The sequence below is a fragment of the Babylonia areolata genome, chromosome 18 (assembly GCF_041734735.1).
Source record: "Babylonia areolata isolate BAREFJ2019XMU chromosome 18, ASM4173473v1, whole genome shotgun sequence".
NCBI lineage: Eukaryota > Metazoa > Mollusca > Gastropoda > Neogastropoda > Buccinidae > Babylonia > Babylonia areolata.
Window position 1 is genome coordinate 59,879,883 of NC_134893.1, and position 18,295 is coordinate 59,898,177.

The following is an 18,295-nucleotide window of genomic DNA, read 5'->3' on the forward strand; positions in this document are numbered from 1 at the left end:
TGTGCATCGTGCTGTGCCCATCGTGCATGATAGCCGTGACATGCTGCCTTTCCACAACACACACTGGTCTTCAGGGAGGGGCAGCATTCGCCGTCATGATGATGATGATGGCAGCCAGATTATTTATTTGATTTTTTGTTTGTTTGTTTGGTTCGTTGTGTGTTTGGTTGGTCTTTCGTTTGTTCGTTCGTTTATTTATTTTTTTATTTTTTCATTTATCTATTTTTCTGTTCACTTACTCATTTATCATTCATTCATTCACCCATTTATTTGCTGTTATCTATATTTTTTAATATAATTATTTACTCGTAGTTATCTCTATTTCTTTATATATTCATATGTATTCAATTCTTTTTTTTTCTTGTCTTTTTTTTCTTTCAAGTGCAGTTGACACCATACCACTCAGCACACGCCAAGAAGATACACCAAACGTCTGTAAACGATGTGAATGTGTAACGCATTGTACATCCTTATGTTGGTACGTTCACACACACACACACACACACACACACACACACACACACACACACACCAGAGAGAGAGAGAGAGACTAAGAGAGTGGAGGGGGGGATTTGGGAATTTCGCCTCAAACAAAGCAAAACAAATCAAAAACATAGGAATACAAGAAAAACAGGAAAAAGCGAGAGGCATAACAGCGAGTTATGAAATAGGGCTTCGAAGACAATATGTTTATATTTTCCAGTTTCATTCAAAGCCAATAAAGTGATGCCATGAAAGCTTTCGTTCAGAGACATGCAGCGTAAATCTGCTTATTTTTGTCGTTGTTGTTGATGATGATGTTTTGTTGCTGCTGTTGTTGTTGTTCATATTGTTGTTGTTTATGCGTGTAGATAATCCCTGAAAAAAGTAAAACATCACCAACGCATGTGAAATTCGTTTGGATGGTTTGGAAACAAAAACAAAAACATACCCAGCATGGTCTCACTCAAAAACGGAGTATGGCTGCCTACATGGCGCAGTAACAACAAATGGTCATACACGTAAAACGTTACATGTGTGTGTGTGTGTGTGTGTGTGTGACTGACACAGAAAACGAATGATGAGCTCTCGGTCGGCTGTGCTCAGGTAAGCAGCCTGTTGTGCAAAAGACTTCGTGAGTGTAAAAGGTTAAGAGCTTGGTCTCTGACCGAGGATGGGTGCTATAGAAGTATCCCTAACATACCTAATCTTTATCCAAAAAAATAGATTGATATGTACCTCTTTTTAAAAAAAACAAAATAAATAAAAAATATAAAAAATAACAGAAAGAAATGTGAGTGGAAAAGAAAAGAAAAAAAGAAAGGGGATGAAGAAAACGAAAAGTGTCAAAAAATGAATATATCTCAACATGTTTCGAATGAAGGAAAGGGAAGAGAGGAAAAAGAAAGGGATGAAAAAAATTAGAAAAGAAAGGGGTGACGACAAAAAAAAAGAAAGAAAAAAAGAAAAACATGAGACATTGATACATTCCATGTCCAGCCTGTCACAGTTGACAGAATATTGTGAAGAAGTTAAAACGTTTCTGTGATGAAAATTTACAGCTGAACGCACTTTGCATATTGGTGTAAAAGCATGTCATTTTACCCACATGAAGTGGTTGAAAATATGTCATGAGTTAAAACTTTTCCAATTAAAAGAATTACATTTCACCGTTCAGGCCCAACTTTTTAAACCAGCCAATAAATTGTTACGTAGTCCGATATAAAATTTGAGTTTAATGTCAACAACGTCTCTCAACTTGACAGACAGTAAATACATTAATCAATCAACCATCATTCAACACCTTCCCACCACTCGATATGTCCTCTCCTACCCTCTGAAAAAACAAAAATAAATAAATAAAATTTTAAAACGTGATTTCTGGGCCAATCATTGGTGATCAGAACGTTAACGCAGTTATCTCCCTTCTCGAACGAGGGCTGTCACACAGGCTGAAAACCAAGGGGGAGATAATTTGTACTTCTGCAAGAGTTCCTTTGCCTGATCAATAGAAGAAGAAGAGACTGACAGACAGACCAACAGATAGACAAAATATTAATAGACAGACAGATAGACAGACCAACTGATAGACTAACGGACAGAGAGACTCACGGCTACTGCTGAAACGCATGGGCCTGGCCACAGCATCCAGACGATCCACACTCAGCGCCACCAACATGTAGGTGGAGGCATAGGTCACCGTCACCTGCACACAGTACAAGGGACACATCATTTACCAACAGATGGCGCAACAGCCAAGTGGTTAAAGCGTTGGACTTTCAATCTGAGGGACTCTGGTTCCAATCTCGGTAACGGCGCCTGGTGGGTAAAGGGTGGAGATTTTCCCGATCTCCCTGATCAACATAATGTGCAGACCTGCTTGTGCCTGAACCCCCTTTGTGTGTACACGCAAGCACGTTAAAGATCCTATAATCCATGTCAGTGTTCAGTGGGTTATGGAAACAAGAACATACCCAGCATGCACATCCCCGAAAACGGAGTATGGCTGCCTACATGGCTGGGTTAAAAACGGTCATACACGTAAAAGCCCACTCGTGTGCATACGAGTGAACGTGGGAGATGCAGCCCACGAACGAAGAAGAAGAAAAAGAAGAAGATTTACCAACAATTGCAACAGGCAAGTAATGTGCTTTTCTTTTCTTTTTTCTTCCAGCCCTCGCCCTAAAGAGGGACAAAGAAGCAAATCGTGAACAAAGGAGAGTAAATCAAAACACAATGAAAGCACATGTATCGCTACTATTAAAATTGGTTGCTCCACCCTCCACTGCTATCCTGTTCAGAACACAGGAAAAGAAAATACACATAAGAGCAAACAAACAAAAAAAGCATGCAAACACCTCAACCTCAATACAAAGTCCGTCTATCGCATGAGAATCCTGCAATGAAACCTAACCCCCCATCACACGCACACGCACACACACACACACATATATATATATGTGTGTGGGTGTGTATACACAAACGTACACACACACACACACACACACACACACACACACACACACACATATATATATATATGTGTGTGTGTGTGTGTGGGTGGGTGTGTGTGTGTGTACACACACACAAACGTACACGAACGAACACACACACACACACACACACACACACACACACACACACACACACACACACACAAACAGATGAACATTCCGATAAGGAGCAGGTGGAGAGAGACAGAGAAAGTGATAAAGAGAACCCACAACAAATCACTCAAAAGCAAATATAACAAATCAGTCATCTTCCTCTGTGTATTCATAGCAGTGATAACGATGGTAATGATGATGGTGGTGGTATTGGTGTGTGTGTGTGTGTGTGTGTGTGTGTGTGTGTGTGTGTGTGTGTGTGTGATTTCATCACCATTATCATCACCATCATCATCATTATCATCTTCTTCTTCTTCTTCGTCTTCTTTTTCTAACGGTTCAAAATCATTTTAATCTGAAAACCCTAATTCGGTTTTTGGAAACAAAATGAAGAAAAAACAGGTTCACATCCTCGAGACGTGCAATTGCACGATGGAAAAAAAAAAGACCTGATGTGTTTGCATGTTGTTGCTTCTTCTTCCTCTTCTTCTGCTTCTTTTTCAGTTTTGGGGGGAATGCCGGCGGCTTCTTTGGAATAAATGACACCGCCACATTCTGGACCTTCTGTGATCAATTTTATTTCATTCTTTTTTTTTCTTGTTCCACTCTTTCTCATTTTCTGTCTGACCAGTCCATTAACCTTTTTTTTTTTTCTTCACACCTTTCACATTCTTTGTTTCTCTCTGGTTTACATTCTGTGCATCCAGGAAATAATGCTGCCCGTTGGCAATCCGCAAATGCTTTTTTTGTGTGTGTTTTTTTTGTTTTTTGTTTTTGTTTTTTTGTTGTTGTTGTTTTTGTTGGTTTTTTTTTTTAAGTACTGTATACTGTTACATGACTGTGTTCAGTTTTGTTTCCTGATTCTCTGGTGGGAAATGACAGGGTGTTCGCTGCAGGCATTCATTCCCTGCTTGGACATGGCCGTTATTGTGTCCATCTTCTTCTTCCTGCTGGTCGTTTTTTTTTGTTTTGTTTTTTTTTTTTTTGGGGGGGGGGGGGTCTTCTTTTTCTTTTTTTAATTTTCTTTTTTTTTCCCCTTTTTTGTTATTTGTTTGTTTGTTTTGGGTTGTTGTTTTGTTGTTGTTGTTGTTGTTTTTGCTTTATTTTATTTTTGTCTTTCGCTTTGTTTTAATTTCCAATGTCAGGTTAGGATATTTTACTTGAGGGACTTGATTTTTTTCTAAATAAATGTAACAGTGGTTACTAACAGTTGGACGACGTACAGCAAACCCCGTTTGGAAAGATGCACTTCATATTTATTCAGAATTTGTGACACAACTGATGCACAAGACGAGCAAGATGGAACCTTTGTTTTCTAATAGCAAGTTTAAGATAAACGGCAAAGTCTTGTATTTCGATGACTGGGTAAGAAAGGATTTATCATGTAAAAGATCTTGTGAAAGAGAGTGGCAGACTTTTTGATATTTATGAATTCCAAGATAAACTTGATACTCGAGTCCCAGTGTCGGAATACTTGGTTGTGTAAACTCGGTTAAAAGCTTTTCAAGGGGAAAGAATACAGCATTGAAAAACAATGATGAGAATGTAATGATAACAGATCCAAGAGGAAAGAAGTGTTTCAACAATGTACTTAATTGGAAAACCAGAACTAACAAATGCCTGTAAAAATTGTGACTTCATTTTTTCAAAACAAGCTTCGGAAGAAATATTGTTTAACAAAAGAAAAATTCAAGACATGAGATTAAAATGGTTTCAGATGAAAATAACTTATCTTATTCTTTTGACAAATTCTGTTCTGATGAACATGGGAGTACTCCAAGTTAGCAAATGAAGTTTCTGCGATGATAAAAAAATAAATATTTCTACATTTTCCATGGGAGTGTAATCATGTACGACTTTTTGGGGGAGAATTTGTTAGACATTTGAATGAAACGTGTTTGCATTGTGATATACTTACTCTTAATGATGCACTGGTGCTTTTCGGACATAGCAAAATAGAAACTGATGGATCATATTGTATTGATAGCTAAATTATATGTATACAAAGGTAGAATCAATAAAGTAAAGCCAACATTAGAAATGTTCTTAAATCATCTGAAACAGGCATGAGAAGAAAGCAAGTATGTTTTAAAAATAACTATGGAACATAACAAATTTGTGCAAAAATGGGCACTATATACATGTTTCGTACATGATTAAGCTATACAATGTAACCATGCAATTAATATGATCTTGAACATGTATTGTTCTGCCTTCATTATGTTGCTGTGGTATTGTCAGAATACAGAACATGATTATGTCTTTACTTCCTAACGAATAAAGTATATATCAAAGCTTTTTTTATCTGAAAATCTTTATCTGTATAAAAATGTTGGAAAAAACATGTAACAGGAGTGTGGAGGGCATTTAGGTAGAGGTTGGTTAGTCCCGATGTGTTCATGGACTAAACGATTGAATACCATTTCTTGTTCTTTTTCTTGTTCGTGTTTTTCATCTTGTTCTTGGTTTTTTTTCCTCCTCCTCCTCCTTTTCCTCCTTCTCCTTTTTCTCCTCCTTTTCCTCCTCCCCCTCCTCTTCCTCACCCTCCTCCTCCTCTTCTTCTTCTTCAAATGCACAAAAGCTTAAAGCGTGCACCACGTGGCTACAGCATCATCTGTTTATACATGTCATCATTCTGTTTCTCTCCCTCTCAGTTCCAGCATGTCTTTTCCTGTATTTGCGCCTGCCATTCCAGACAGTGAATAAATTGTAGCGGAGTATCATGTAATATAAACAAAAATAGATATTGAATGACACGAGAGCCATAATTAAGCATACTGTTTGGTTTTTGGTCCTTCGAAATAATAAATGTTTATGAAAAGTTCTCTCTCTCTCTCTCTCCCTGCGTGAGTGTTATATATATATATATATATATATATATATATACATATTGCGTGTGTGTGTGTGTGTGTGTGTCAGACGTCTTTCTCAGTTCCTCTGTCTCTGTCTGTCGGTCTGTCTAACTCTATATTCATCTCTCTCTCTCTCTCTCTCTCTCTCTCTCTCTCTCTCTCTATATATATATATATATATATATATATATATATATATATCCATCCATCCATCTATCTGTCCATTTCTTCCTCCGTCCCTACTCCTTCCCTTCCCATTCTCTAATCAGGTTTTTCTTTGGACAGGATTACCTCAACGATACAACAAAAAACGCCACCCTAAAGATTAAAGTCGAATTCACGGCCATAACCCAAAACCATCACCACTGAAGGGTGAAAAAAAAAAGTTTTAAAAATGCTTAATTTCATTTGCAACTTTACTGGCAAACGGATTCCACCTTTGATGAGATTTTCCACAATTGCCTTGAGGAGGGAAATAGACCTGGGTTTCTGACGAATGCAGAATCTGCGAGTTCATTGTGTCTTGACTCTGGTTTAATTTGCCCTCTCCCGTTTCTTTTATTCTGTTTGCTGTTTCTATGGGCTGCAAATATCTTTTGCTCCTTGTTCAGCCAATCGTCTTTCCTTCTTTCTTTTGCTTCTTTCTTTCCTTCTTTCTTTCTTATTCCCTATATTTCTTTCTTTCATTCATTCACCCTTTCTGTCTTCCTATCTTTCTTTCTTTCTTCCTTTCTTCTCTCGTTATTATTGTCGCTGTCATCATCATCGTCGTCGTCATCATATCTCCCTCTCCTTCTTCTTCTTGCACTTCTTTTTTTCCCCGTCTTTTCGTTTCTTTTTCATTCATTTAATCATTTCTGTCTTCATTTCTTTTTCCCTGTCTTTTCTTTAGAATACAGTTTTGAAGGCAATACAATTTTCTTATATTTTTTTCACAATAACATGAGGCATGCTCTTTCATTATTTCGAAGAAAAAAATCCCATCCCCTTTGAAGAATCTTACTGACGAGAGTCTCGTGTGTCACAACCCCAAAACGGTTTTCACGTGTGGATATTTTGGATACTTGTGTGTGTGCGGAGTGGGTGGGGTGCAGTGGTGTGACATGTTGTAACTTATCTTTTTTGCGTTATACACCATGCCATATTATTGTTTCGTTGGTATTACTTTTTGCAGTTACTGTAAAGTGCCTTGAGCGTTGGAAGGCGACATAAGATTTCCATTATAATTAGTATGATTTTTTTTTAATGATCATCATCATTTTAAGAGCTGGCATAATATGTATGTGATGGACACGAAGGGAGCCTTTCTTTGTCAGCAGTACTGTTCTCTACGTATCCACGGGTTATTCTGGCCATGTTGCAACATGTACCAGGACAGTGTTCAGCGGTGCTGTCTCTTCTCTTTTGCTCGCACCTTTCAGCCTCAAACTCCTCAGCACTCGTTGCATTTGTTAACCTTGGGAAACACGAGTGTCTGTGCGTTGACAGCATGCACAGCGATAAATGCTTCAAGTTGTATAGGTGGCTGAAAACTGAAACGACTGTTTTTTTCGCTTGTTTGTTTGCTGTTGTTGTTTTGTTTGTTGTTTTTTGTTTGTTTTGTTTGTTTTTGTTGTTGTTGCTTTTGTCTTTTGTTTGTTTTTTTGTTTTCTTGTATTTTTGTTTTTATTTTACAGCAATGAGAGAAGGCCTGGAGCTCAGCACTGACCTGAGTGACACACCGACCTGAGTGATGCACTGACCTGAGTGACACACCGACCTGAGTGATGCACTGACCTGAGTGACACACCGACCTGAGTGATGCACTGACCTGAGTGACGCACCGACCTGAGTGACACACCGACCTGAGTGATGCACTGACCTGAGTGATGCACTGACCTGAGTGACACACCGACCTGAGTGATGCACTGACCTGAGTGACACACCGACCTGAGTGATGCATCGACCTGAGTGATGCACTGACCTGAGTGACGCACCGACCTGAGTGATGCACTGACCTGAGTGATGCACTGACCAGAGTGACGCACTGACATAATAAAAAATACGCGGAGCGGACAGCATGGTATCCAAAACTATACCCCGGAACAGCAGCCAAGATTTCACCCCTCTCAGAATTTCACTTCGCTTTTGACGCCCTCACCACCCCCCTCCCCCATCCCACCCTTCCCTCTTTTACCCTTATTGGGACTCCAGACGGATCTCCTATCGGGACACACATCCAGGTGTCTATTTTGGACACATCAGTGGATACTGCTTACAAGGAAAGACTCCCTGCAATGTGATGTCCATCACACTCCAAAACAAATCCACCTGTTGGACACACACTTTACAGTTTTCATGACAAATAAATATGGTTCTGATTCTGATTCTAATTCCAGGTCTCAACCCCTCAATCAATGCAGCCTTCACTATACCAAGGCCCAGCCCTAAACAATGTGTCCTTAAGTACGTCAACAAGTCGAACTCCGCTCCACAGCAGGCACACAGCAGTGTGAGGAGCATGGTTCACGGACAATGTGAGGAATTCGTGAATGGTTGCATGAGTATAATGTGTGCATGACTGAGACCTTATTGAATGACACAGGAAACGAATGATGAGCGCCAAATGGCAGCTGTCAGTCCGCTATACCCAGGTAGGCAGCCTGTTGTGTAAATGACTCCGTGTTTGCAAAGCGCTTTGAGCTTGGTCTTCGACGCGGATAGGCGCTATATAAGTATCCAGATCATCATCATATCATCATCATCATATACATTGAAAAGGTCTTTGGAATCCTTCGAGACTGATGAAATGTTACCTTTGTGAAATGTTTCCTAGCAGATGTGAAGTCCACTTTATCAAGAATCGGAGGGATTTCTTCCTGGGCAATTCTTACCACATGCTGGCAACAGGATATCAGTGAGAGAAAAACAAGGCAACATGCATTTTCTGCAAGATGGCTGTCATACATATCATATATCGCAAGTGATCCATCACTTTTTTTGGCTATCAATGAAAACCTTGTCGTTTATAATATCAGAAATGTTTTTATTTGATTTGTGTGTCTCTGTGTGTGTGTGTGTGTGTGTGTGTGTGTGTGTGTGTGTGTGTGTGTGTGTGTGTGTGTGTGTGTGTGTGCGTATACAAGAATTCAATGTGATGTCCACTTATCATGTTCATGTGAATGACAACATTTCATAATAATATGAAACTGTTCAGTCTGTCTATTTATCTATGTTCTTGTGTCTATTCATCTATGTTTTATGTCTATGCATTTCTGTTCTTATGGGTGCTTTTCTCATTTGAGTGTGCTGAAACAAGCTTAATCATGCTAAAGAGCTATTTTTTATGTTTTCTGTTTTCCATAGCTTTCCGGGTTTGTTTATTGTTGTTTATGTTGCGCTATCAAAATGGAATAAACATGTTTCAGAACGGGAAAGACCATCGGCACCTGAAAAGACTGGCGAAATGCAGGTGTGGGACAGTGAGTTGTGCTGATGACAGAGCTCAGAGCTCACAAGTCAGACGACACAGGACAGAGATCAGAGCCCTGTCTGTACAGAATGGTCGCTGAGGACAGTAATCCTGCAATCAGACGAAAGCTTTGTCCCCCTCGGGTCCCAGTCATCCGCCCCCTACCCCCTCCTCCACACCCCACCCCCACTACCCCCACCCTGCCTTTCTGCTGCCATTCATTCCGCCATTCTCGGGAACGAAGCATTGAACGTTTCCTCCAGCTCCCGGACCAAGGATGGCGTGTCGTCACTGATGTGATTAGTGGAGCCTGGACCTGGCTTGACGGATGTGGTGACGGTCTGGGTGTCGTTTGCTGCTGGTACTGGTGGATACGAATGCAAGTATCAATGTACAATTACACGCCTCTTCAACGCCATGCTTTAGGGCTTTTCACCGCTGTGACCGTCATCATCCAAAAGGGTGAAAAAGAGCGTTGGGGAGGGGGGTATAATGGGGGTGATGTGAGGAAGGGTGAGGTGGCTGATGGCCACGAGAGGTAAACTGTACTTGCAGAAGTACAGAGTGGAGTGTACAAGGACACACACACACACACACACACACACACACACACATATATATATATATACACGCGCGCGCGCGCGTATAAACACACACTCACGCTCGCATACACACACATACACGTGTAAGTACACGCGCATTGGAATGGTAGCTGATAGGAAAGAGCGTGATGGCACGCAAGGGTGAAGGCAGTCACAATGATAAGAATGGGCGATTCTGTTCTGGGATTTGTTGCAAAGAACGCTGATATCATTCCCCATCCTTCGTGAGACGGGAAGCCAATGGAGTGACAGTAAGACGGGAGGGGTGTGTCAGGGCCTGTCATGGGGCCAGTAGCCTTCCACATGCTGGATGGATAAAGTGGGGAAACGATACAAATTCGATTCTGTTTTGTTGTGATGATGTTATTTATTTATTTATATTTGTTTATTTTTTCTGCTGCTCTATTTCAATGGCATTAGCCGTATTCCGTTCGTTCTAACTCCCCCACCCCCACCCCCACCCCCACCCCCCGCTTACGTATCAACTCCCATGCTCGTTCTGTGGAGATGCCAAAGCCAGCACTTCCACAGGGAGCCATCGATTCTGGTGAATGTTCATTTTCCGATGCCACAGATGAGTTCCGATGCATGAGGATTTACCGAAGAACTTTGGCTAAACAGCATGGGCATTCAGAATGTAGTTTAATCAAATCTCTCTCCCTTCCCCGTTCCTATGGAATGAATCTGAAAAGCCTTGAATATGTAAAAGACATCTTAACATGTTTTGTGTCTTCCAACCTGATTTTTCGTGGGTATCCCAACCTCGTTTTTACCCAACTTTGTTCTCTTATTTCCTTCCCCTTCTCGAGTTGTGTTCGTTGCAAAATGTAACAAACATTATGAATGAAGGACCTTACAGAGCTACGAGGCAAAAACAAAAAAAAATTCTTCTGGGATTTCTCACTGTACAATACGGTCAATACGCAATCTTAGTCTCTTTTGTGAACTTTAGATGGACACATTCTAAGAGTACCATTTTGGGGGGTGGAAGGGGGTCTTCAATTTCATATTCTCTCTCTCTCTCTCTCTCTCTCTCTCTCTCTCTGTGACATCCACGAAATATCCATTAAAGCGAAATTCAAAATATCCAGAAACCCTTGCAACTTTTCCCCTTAATATTAACGTCTGTTCGTGTCTTCTGAATGATCACAGAAGTGTCGTAAAGATTAAACGAAATACATTATTTGTATCAAGTTTTAACAGAAATAAAAACTTTCCGTCTGCAATACAAAGTTCTCTCAAAACTTTCGCTGGTATGTCACGAGAAACTTCTTCTGACGCGACAATTGACATTCAGTACAACATCGAAAGTAAATATGCCATTGTGAAGATTGTTTACATTCAGAACTGGATTTGAAGAACCGTGTTGTTGCATATTTTGGATATTTCTGTTTGATCTAAAGGTGAAGGTCGACAAGGGAGATAGGCTGTGCTTCTTTACATGATTTGCATTGGAAATCACTCACTTACCTTGAACAAGTTTGCTTCAAGATTATATGATAATAAAACGGTCGTGTGCGTAAAAAAAATATGTGTGAAAAACTTTCTTTTTTTCTGGGAAACTATATAGAAGATCATATCTTTCTCTATGTGTTTGTGTGTGTGTGTGTGTGTGTGTGAGTGTGTATGTGTGTGTGTGTGTATGGTGTATGTCTGTCTGTCTGTCTGTCTGTCAGTCTGTCTGTGCGCGCGTGTGTGCGTGTGCGTGTGTATGCATGTGTTGAGGTGTGTGTGTGTGTGTGTGTGTGTGTGTGCGCATAAGCACGCACGCACATGCAAGCTCACAGATTTGTTATGGGATCAGGAATTGGGAGAGAGATACAGGCTGGCTCAATATGCAGATCCTCAGAACTTGTAGTGTTTCTGTCAACATCATCAGTATGCCAAGGCCGAGTCGTAATCGATTTCAGCTGTGTAGTGAGAACTGCAATAGGGTTTCTTTTCCACGAGAAATAGGAGAAGGACAATAACAACAACAAAAACAACAAAATTCAAGAGCAACAAAAACAACAAGATTCAAGAACAAGAACACGAAGAACAGTAAGAACAACAAGAGGACAGCGACAACGACATGGCGGGGAAAAAGGGGAAAGAAAACACAAGAAAAACAATCACAGATAAAAGGAACTGCTTACATTCTCCGACAGCGAAGCAATTTTTTTCAATAGTGAGAGGGAGCCAATGTGGCCAACGCCACGTCCCGCTTGTATGGAAGTCGAGAGAAGCAAGGTCCCTTAGCAAGCAACACAGAACGCCAGCTCCCTTCTATTTACAGAGCTTGTTCTTTGGGGAAACTGGGAAAAGTGTGGCTTGTAGTGAACTATATGTTTATGTGAGGAGAGGAGGAGGTGTTTGACGGGGAAGGGGGAAGGGGAGGAGGAAGAGGGGGGAGTGTGGGGAGAATCGGGGTGGGCGTTGTGGATTTTTCTGTTTTGTTTTGCTATGGGGTTTTTCCGGACTGGAGGAGGGCGAAGCGGAGTTTTGTTTTTACAGTGGCCACTACAGTCCCTATCCCTGACTTTCCATTACTTCTCTCTTTCTGTCTGCTTCACCCAAAGTCTCCCAGTCTCTCCTCCCCCGTACTCTTTCTTTCTTTCTTCCTTTCTTTCTTTATTTTTTTTCTCTCGTTTGTTGTCAGCTTTCGTCGTCGACTTCTTTCCTTCTTTCCTCTTCGTCGTCATAGGCGTTGTTGTCTCCTTCTACTAGTTAGCTTGCATTCCTTCTGCTACCACTACTCCTGCTGCTGTGTTACAGCTATTACTGTTATTACTATTACTACTACTGCTGCTGTTGCTGCTGCTGCTGCCACTATTACTACTACTACTACTGCTGCTGCTGCTGCTGTCACTACTACTGCTGCTGCTGCTGCTAACGCTGTTGGTGTTTCTTCTTCTTCTACTCCTCCTTCTTCTTCTTCTTCTACTCGTCCTCCTCCTCTTCCTCCTCTTCTTCCTCTTTCCTACTCTATCCCCACCTTCCTTCTCACCTTTAAGCTGAACGCCTTCTCGAACGCAGTACAAAAACGAAGGAAGAAAACGTGGGGGTGTTAATATTGGCATGTCTCCAGATCCTTCAATGATCGCCACGGGCTTAAGACCTGTCCTGGGGGGCCTGTTATTGCTGAATGGACATTCAGTTGTGTTGGACTCACTGTTTTGCTTTGGGGTCTTTGGGGTTTTTTGGGGGTTTTTATCATTTCCATAGCTACAAACTTGGTGTGTGGGTGGGTGGTTAGGTGGGCAGGTAGATGGGTGGGTAATTTCTTCTTTCATTGACATCTGTTCACCCTGAATGATATTAGACGCGCACGCGTGTGTGTATGTGTGTGTGTGTGTATTTTTCTTTCTCTTTTTTTCTTGTCTTCCTTTCCTTCTGTTTTTCTTACTGTCCCTCTTTCGTTCCAACCTTCTTTGCTGTAAGTACCTCACTTGCCGCACACTCTTCCCTAAACACCAGAAAAGCACGAGATTGCCAAGGGAAATATTTTCCCTGATTACTCTTTAAAAAAAAAATTGGGGTAGGACAAAACCGAATCAGAAAGACAGAAGGCAAATAGTTGGCACTCTGGGTTAGTTACTGTCAGTGCAATTTGTTTTATGTGAAATTAGATGATTTGTGTTCATATGATACTCTAAACACAGCATCATTTCATTCACTTAAAAATTACCAGTCCGTCATGTACTGTGTAACAGTACCACACACATTGTCGCTATGTATTGTTTGCCTTTTGCCAATTTTGTTGGTTTTTTCATGTGCCGCCAAGGGGACATTTTGGAATAAAAGTCTTGAATCTTGGCAACACGCACTGTGAAGCACTGTGTTGACTGATCATGTGGTACGACTAACCGTACTTTGTGGACACTCCTTGTGCAGACACTGTACAAAGCATGTCGCTGCTGATGTACTGAACACCTTCTGGACATGTATGCAGGGTCCTTGGATGTAGTAAAGATTAATTTTCGATGAAACATGACATCGCAAGGTGTATATATATCGGGCGTCCAAACAAAAGTGAACCGCATTTTGACAAGTATTTTCTTAGTGATAGAGAAACCGAATTCATTGAAAATTTTCACCCAGTAATCTTAGGTATCATCAACAAGTCTGCAAAATATCTAAAAGTTCGGACGCAAATTATGCGAGTCAAAAAATCCAGTATCAGAGCTGTGCAATGTGACCTTCATCATGTTCATGCCAGTTGCCAGGTGTTGGCATCTGTCAATCAGTGTCAGTCTAAAAATAGCCTGTCTGGGTGTCAAGTCTATTGATGTGTGTGTGTGTGTGTGTGTGTGTGTGTGTGTGTGTGTGTGTGTGTGTGTGTGTGTGTGTGTGTTATACGCTGAACTGCACGGATTCCTTCCACTGATCCACTTTTGTTTGTATTGTCGCTCATCTGACTTATAGGGGAAAATTCTATTGCTGAAGGAAACTAGTGGATGGTTGCTTGGTTGGCTGCTGGTTGAAGGAATGAGTGAATGAATAAAAAATTGAATGAACGAAAGCAGCAACGAGTAAATTAATCAATAATGAAAGTCGACTGGGCTGTGTGCACATGCGTAAACGAATAAGCCAATGAACGAATGCACCAACGAGTAAATGAATGAATAAAGGGAAAAAAATAGTTGTGTGCAACACGTGTGCTTGTAATATGAGCGGAACGGTATTGCTGTTACAAAGACTTCTTTTGTGAATCTCATTTTTGCTTCCTTTTCGGATTTATAGTTTTATTATTTAATCAATGTCTTGATTTATTTCCTTACTTCTTCATATTCTATTTATCAATTCGTTCATTTGTTTATCTATGAATCTAGTTTCATTTATTCATCCCAACGTTTATTTGTCAATTTGATATTTCCTTTATTCTTTCATTAGTTCGTTCAGTGTTTTCTCTTTTTCTTCTTTTTCTTTTTTTTTTTCTTTTTGGGATGTGTGGGTGTGGAAGGCTATATCTCGACGCCTTCTTTCGTCAACTTACGATCAACTTACCAGCTCTGCTGCGTAAACTCTGGTCTTCCAGTATCACTGTTGCCATAGCAACAGTTGCCCTATCAGCAGGATTGTACTACCGTTGCCCGTGCTCACGCTGCTGCTGTTTCTGGTAATGCCGTCATTACTGATCCCATGGCTGCTGCTGCTGTTGCTGTCACGATAAATGTCTTCTCCCCCCCCCCCTTCCCCCCCCCCCACCACACCACACACCCCACCACTCACCCCCCTCCCTCTTTTTTTGCATCCTTTCTTGTCTTTCTTTTTCTTTTTTCTTCTTGTTCTTGTTGTTCTTCTTGTCTTTCTTCTTGTTCTTCTTCTTCTTCTTTCCTCCTTCTGCTCAATTCCTTTTCCTTTATGTCTTTCAATGCTGAAAACCTCTTTGAAAAAAAACGAAACAATAACATACTTTCTCATTTCAAAGGCGCTGATATAGAGGGAGACGGGTAGAAAGGGAGAGAGAGGGAGACAGAGAGAAGATAGATAGATAGACAGATAGACAGATAGGTAGACAAATAGACAGATCCATACATACATATTTAGACAGACAGATAGATGCAGGCAGGCACACGGACAGACAGACAGACAGACAGAGACAGACAAAGAAAGAGGGAGAAAGAAGGGGGGGAAAGACAGAGAGAAGAAGTACTGGAGACGGCGGAGGGGTGGGATGAGAGGTAGGAGGGGGACAGGGAGGGGGCCAGCAGATACAAAGATAGACAGAAAAAATAAGACAGACAGACAGAGAAATACAGTGATGACAATTAGTCCCAACGGCAACACTAAACATTTATTATTTACCTGGGTAAACTTATGAATCCGACACAAGGCGTCCCCAGCGTACCAGTATGTGGTCAGCTTCTGAATCAAGTCGGCCAGTACCACCAGTGGTCCCGTCAGCAGGTCTAAAAACAGGGATTCGAACATTCTACTGACTGTCTGTAAAATACACATTTCTTTTCGTCATCCGATTCCCCCATACACACAGTTAACATTGATGACATTACATACAGTCCACCCCAACCACCACGAGTGTGACACATTATCACTGGCCCCTGACCAACATGTCCGCGAAAGTTCAGAAAAAATCCCTCTCCAAGGTATTGCGTACTCCCGCTACAAGAAAACGCAACACCTTTGTGCAGACGTACCTGGACTGATTTTTCCACCCTTTTTCTGTTAATTATAGTGATCTTCTGCGGAAATAAATCAGTGTTTTCACATCTTACTTTCACACGCAAATATAACCCACGCAAGCATAACAATAAACAAAAATAAAATGGATCAAAAAAACATTAAAAAAAACTATAAATACATGTAGAGAGAACACCAAAGATACTATGGACGGGAAAGTAAAGGGTATGGAGGAAGTGGTTTGGAAAGAAGTGGTTTTTAACGTTTGACCGCCAGTCCTAAATGAGCTGAGTGCAAGGGTTTGACCAAACGAAGAGGGAGATTTGTTCAAGCACAAAGTCCAGGACAGAGAAACAGCAACAGCCGATTGTGCTTGACACAGCGACAGCATGGATGAGTGACTGAACGCAGATCGGGACAGTGAGCAAAGGGAGCGAAGAAAGGAGTGACGGACTTTACTGTCGAACTCATCCTCTTTTCAAATAACATACTGTTTCAACCAAAGGGATGTGTGTGTGTGTGTGTGTGTGTGTGTGTGTGTGTGCGTGTGTGTGTGTGTGTGTGTGTGCGTGTGTGTATGTGTGCGTACGTGCGTGCGTGCGTGCGTGCATGTGTATGTGTGTGTGTGTGGATCCACTGACCACAGACGGCCAGGTGCATGATGAAGAAGTTCATGCGGGTCCTGCGCCTCTTCCTGGACTGCGTGATGGTGGACAGCACCACCGAGTTTCCCACCACGATGGTCAGCATCAGCATCACCAGGAACCCGATCTGGGCGTCCTGCAACACAGCACATTGGGCACGGTCATGGTGGTCGTCATGGTGAGGAGAAGGAGAAGGAGGAGGAGGAGGAAGAGGAGGAGGAGATGGAGGATACAAAGTTGTTTACCACAATCGTCAACATCAGTATTACCAATTGACACGATCTGTGCGTCTTGGACAACATGACAACGACGATCATGAAGACGACGACGACGACGACGACGATGATGATGATGATGACGCATATTTGTTTACCACGATCATCAACAACAACATTATCAGTTAACACGATCTATGCGTCTTTGACAACATGACGATGATGATAAGGATGATGATGATGAGGAGGAGGAGGAGGAGGAGGAGGATGCATATCTGTTCACCACAATCAGCGACATCAGCATTTACCGTCTCATTTGAAAGACCAGCACCCAAGCCACCACTCAAGTTCTGGCAACTGGAGGTGGAAATGAGTATCTAGGACCATGTGTGGGACTCGAACTCGAAAATCGATACCCCGTGTGCAACATGCAGTTTACGCATGTAAACGAACCCATGGGAACAAAACATTTGTCCTTGGCAAAATTATGTAGAAAAAAAACACTTGCTAACAAAAAAAGGAGAGAAAAAATGGATGGCGCGATATCGCGACGGTCTGCTCATCCCGTGAAGAGCATCCCGAATTTCACACAAATATGTTGTGACAAAAAACAATGCAATACAATACAATACAATACAATACAATACAATACGATACGATACGATACATTACCATGCAATGCAACGCAACGCAACGCAACGCAACGCAACGCAAAGAAACACAGCACAATACAACACTATACAACACAACACATTACAATACAACAGGCACACACACTTACGATACAACACAACACAACACAACACAACACTGACCCACTCACAACATCACCAGCAGGACTCACCTTCCAATACTCCACCTCCTGATGGTCCTGCGAACCGTTGTTTCTGGATGCGTTGGAGATCCCGTAGGACAGGGAGGACTCGAACCCTGGCACAGGGTGAACGCTGGTGGTTTCGGGGACCAGAGGGCGGATGGCGAGGGTGGGGTGGGTGATGGAACCCATCGCGGAGAGTTGTGGCCCTTTAGGATGTCCCTTTTGAGATGACTGTGGACGGCACGGTTCCGATGATTGTGTGGTTGAATGACCACAGAGCGTGTGTTAAGAACGCTTCACCCTTGGTTCGCGTATTCATTCATTCATTTATTTATCTATCTAACTATCTATTTATCTATTTATTTATTTATTCATTCGCTTGTCTGTTCATCTACTTACATATTTATTTGATATGTGTTTGTTTGCTTCTTTGTGTATTCATCCTTTATTTACTTATTTATTGTTCGTTTGTTTGTTTATTTATTTCTCTATTTATTTGATACTTTGT

At 41.5% G+C, this 18,295-nt stretch overlaps 1 protein-coding gene across 1 annotated transcript in view; it reads right to left on the reverse strand.

The window, feature by feature from the left end:
* The window catches only part of LOC143292298 (neuropeptide S receptor-like), a 37,883-nt gene extending 19,907 nt beyond the window's left edge, over positions 1-17,976 (reverse strand). The window contains exons 1-4 of the mRNA XM_076602485.1: positions 17,815-17,976; positions 16,753-16,891; positions 15,779-15,882; positions 2,080-2,185 (exon numbers count right to left, since the gene is read on the reverse strand). Of these exons, the coding sequence (XP_076458600.1) occupies positions 2,080-2,185; positions 15,779-15,882; positions 16,753-16,891; positions 17,815-17,976 (511 nt within the window). The remainder of the gene's footprint in view (positions 1-2,079; positions 2,186-15,778; positions 15,883-16,752; positions 16,892-17,814) is intronic.
* Between the last annotated feature and the right edge of the window lie 319 nt (positions 17,977-18,295).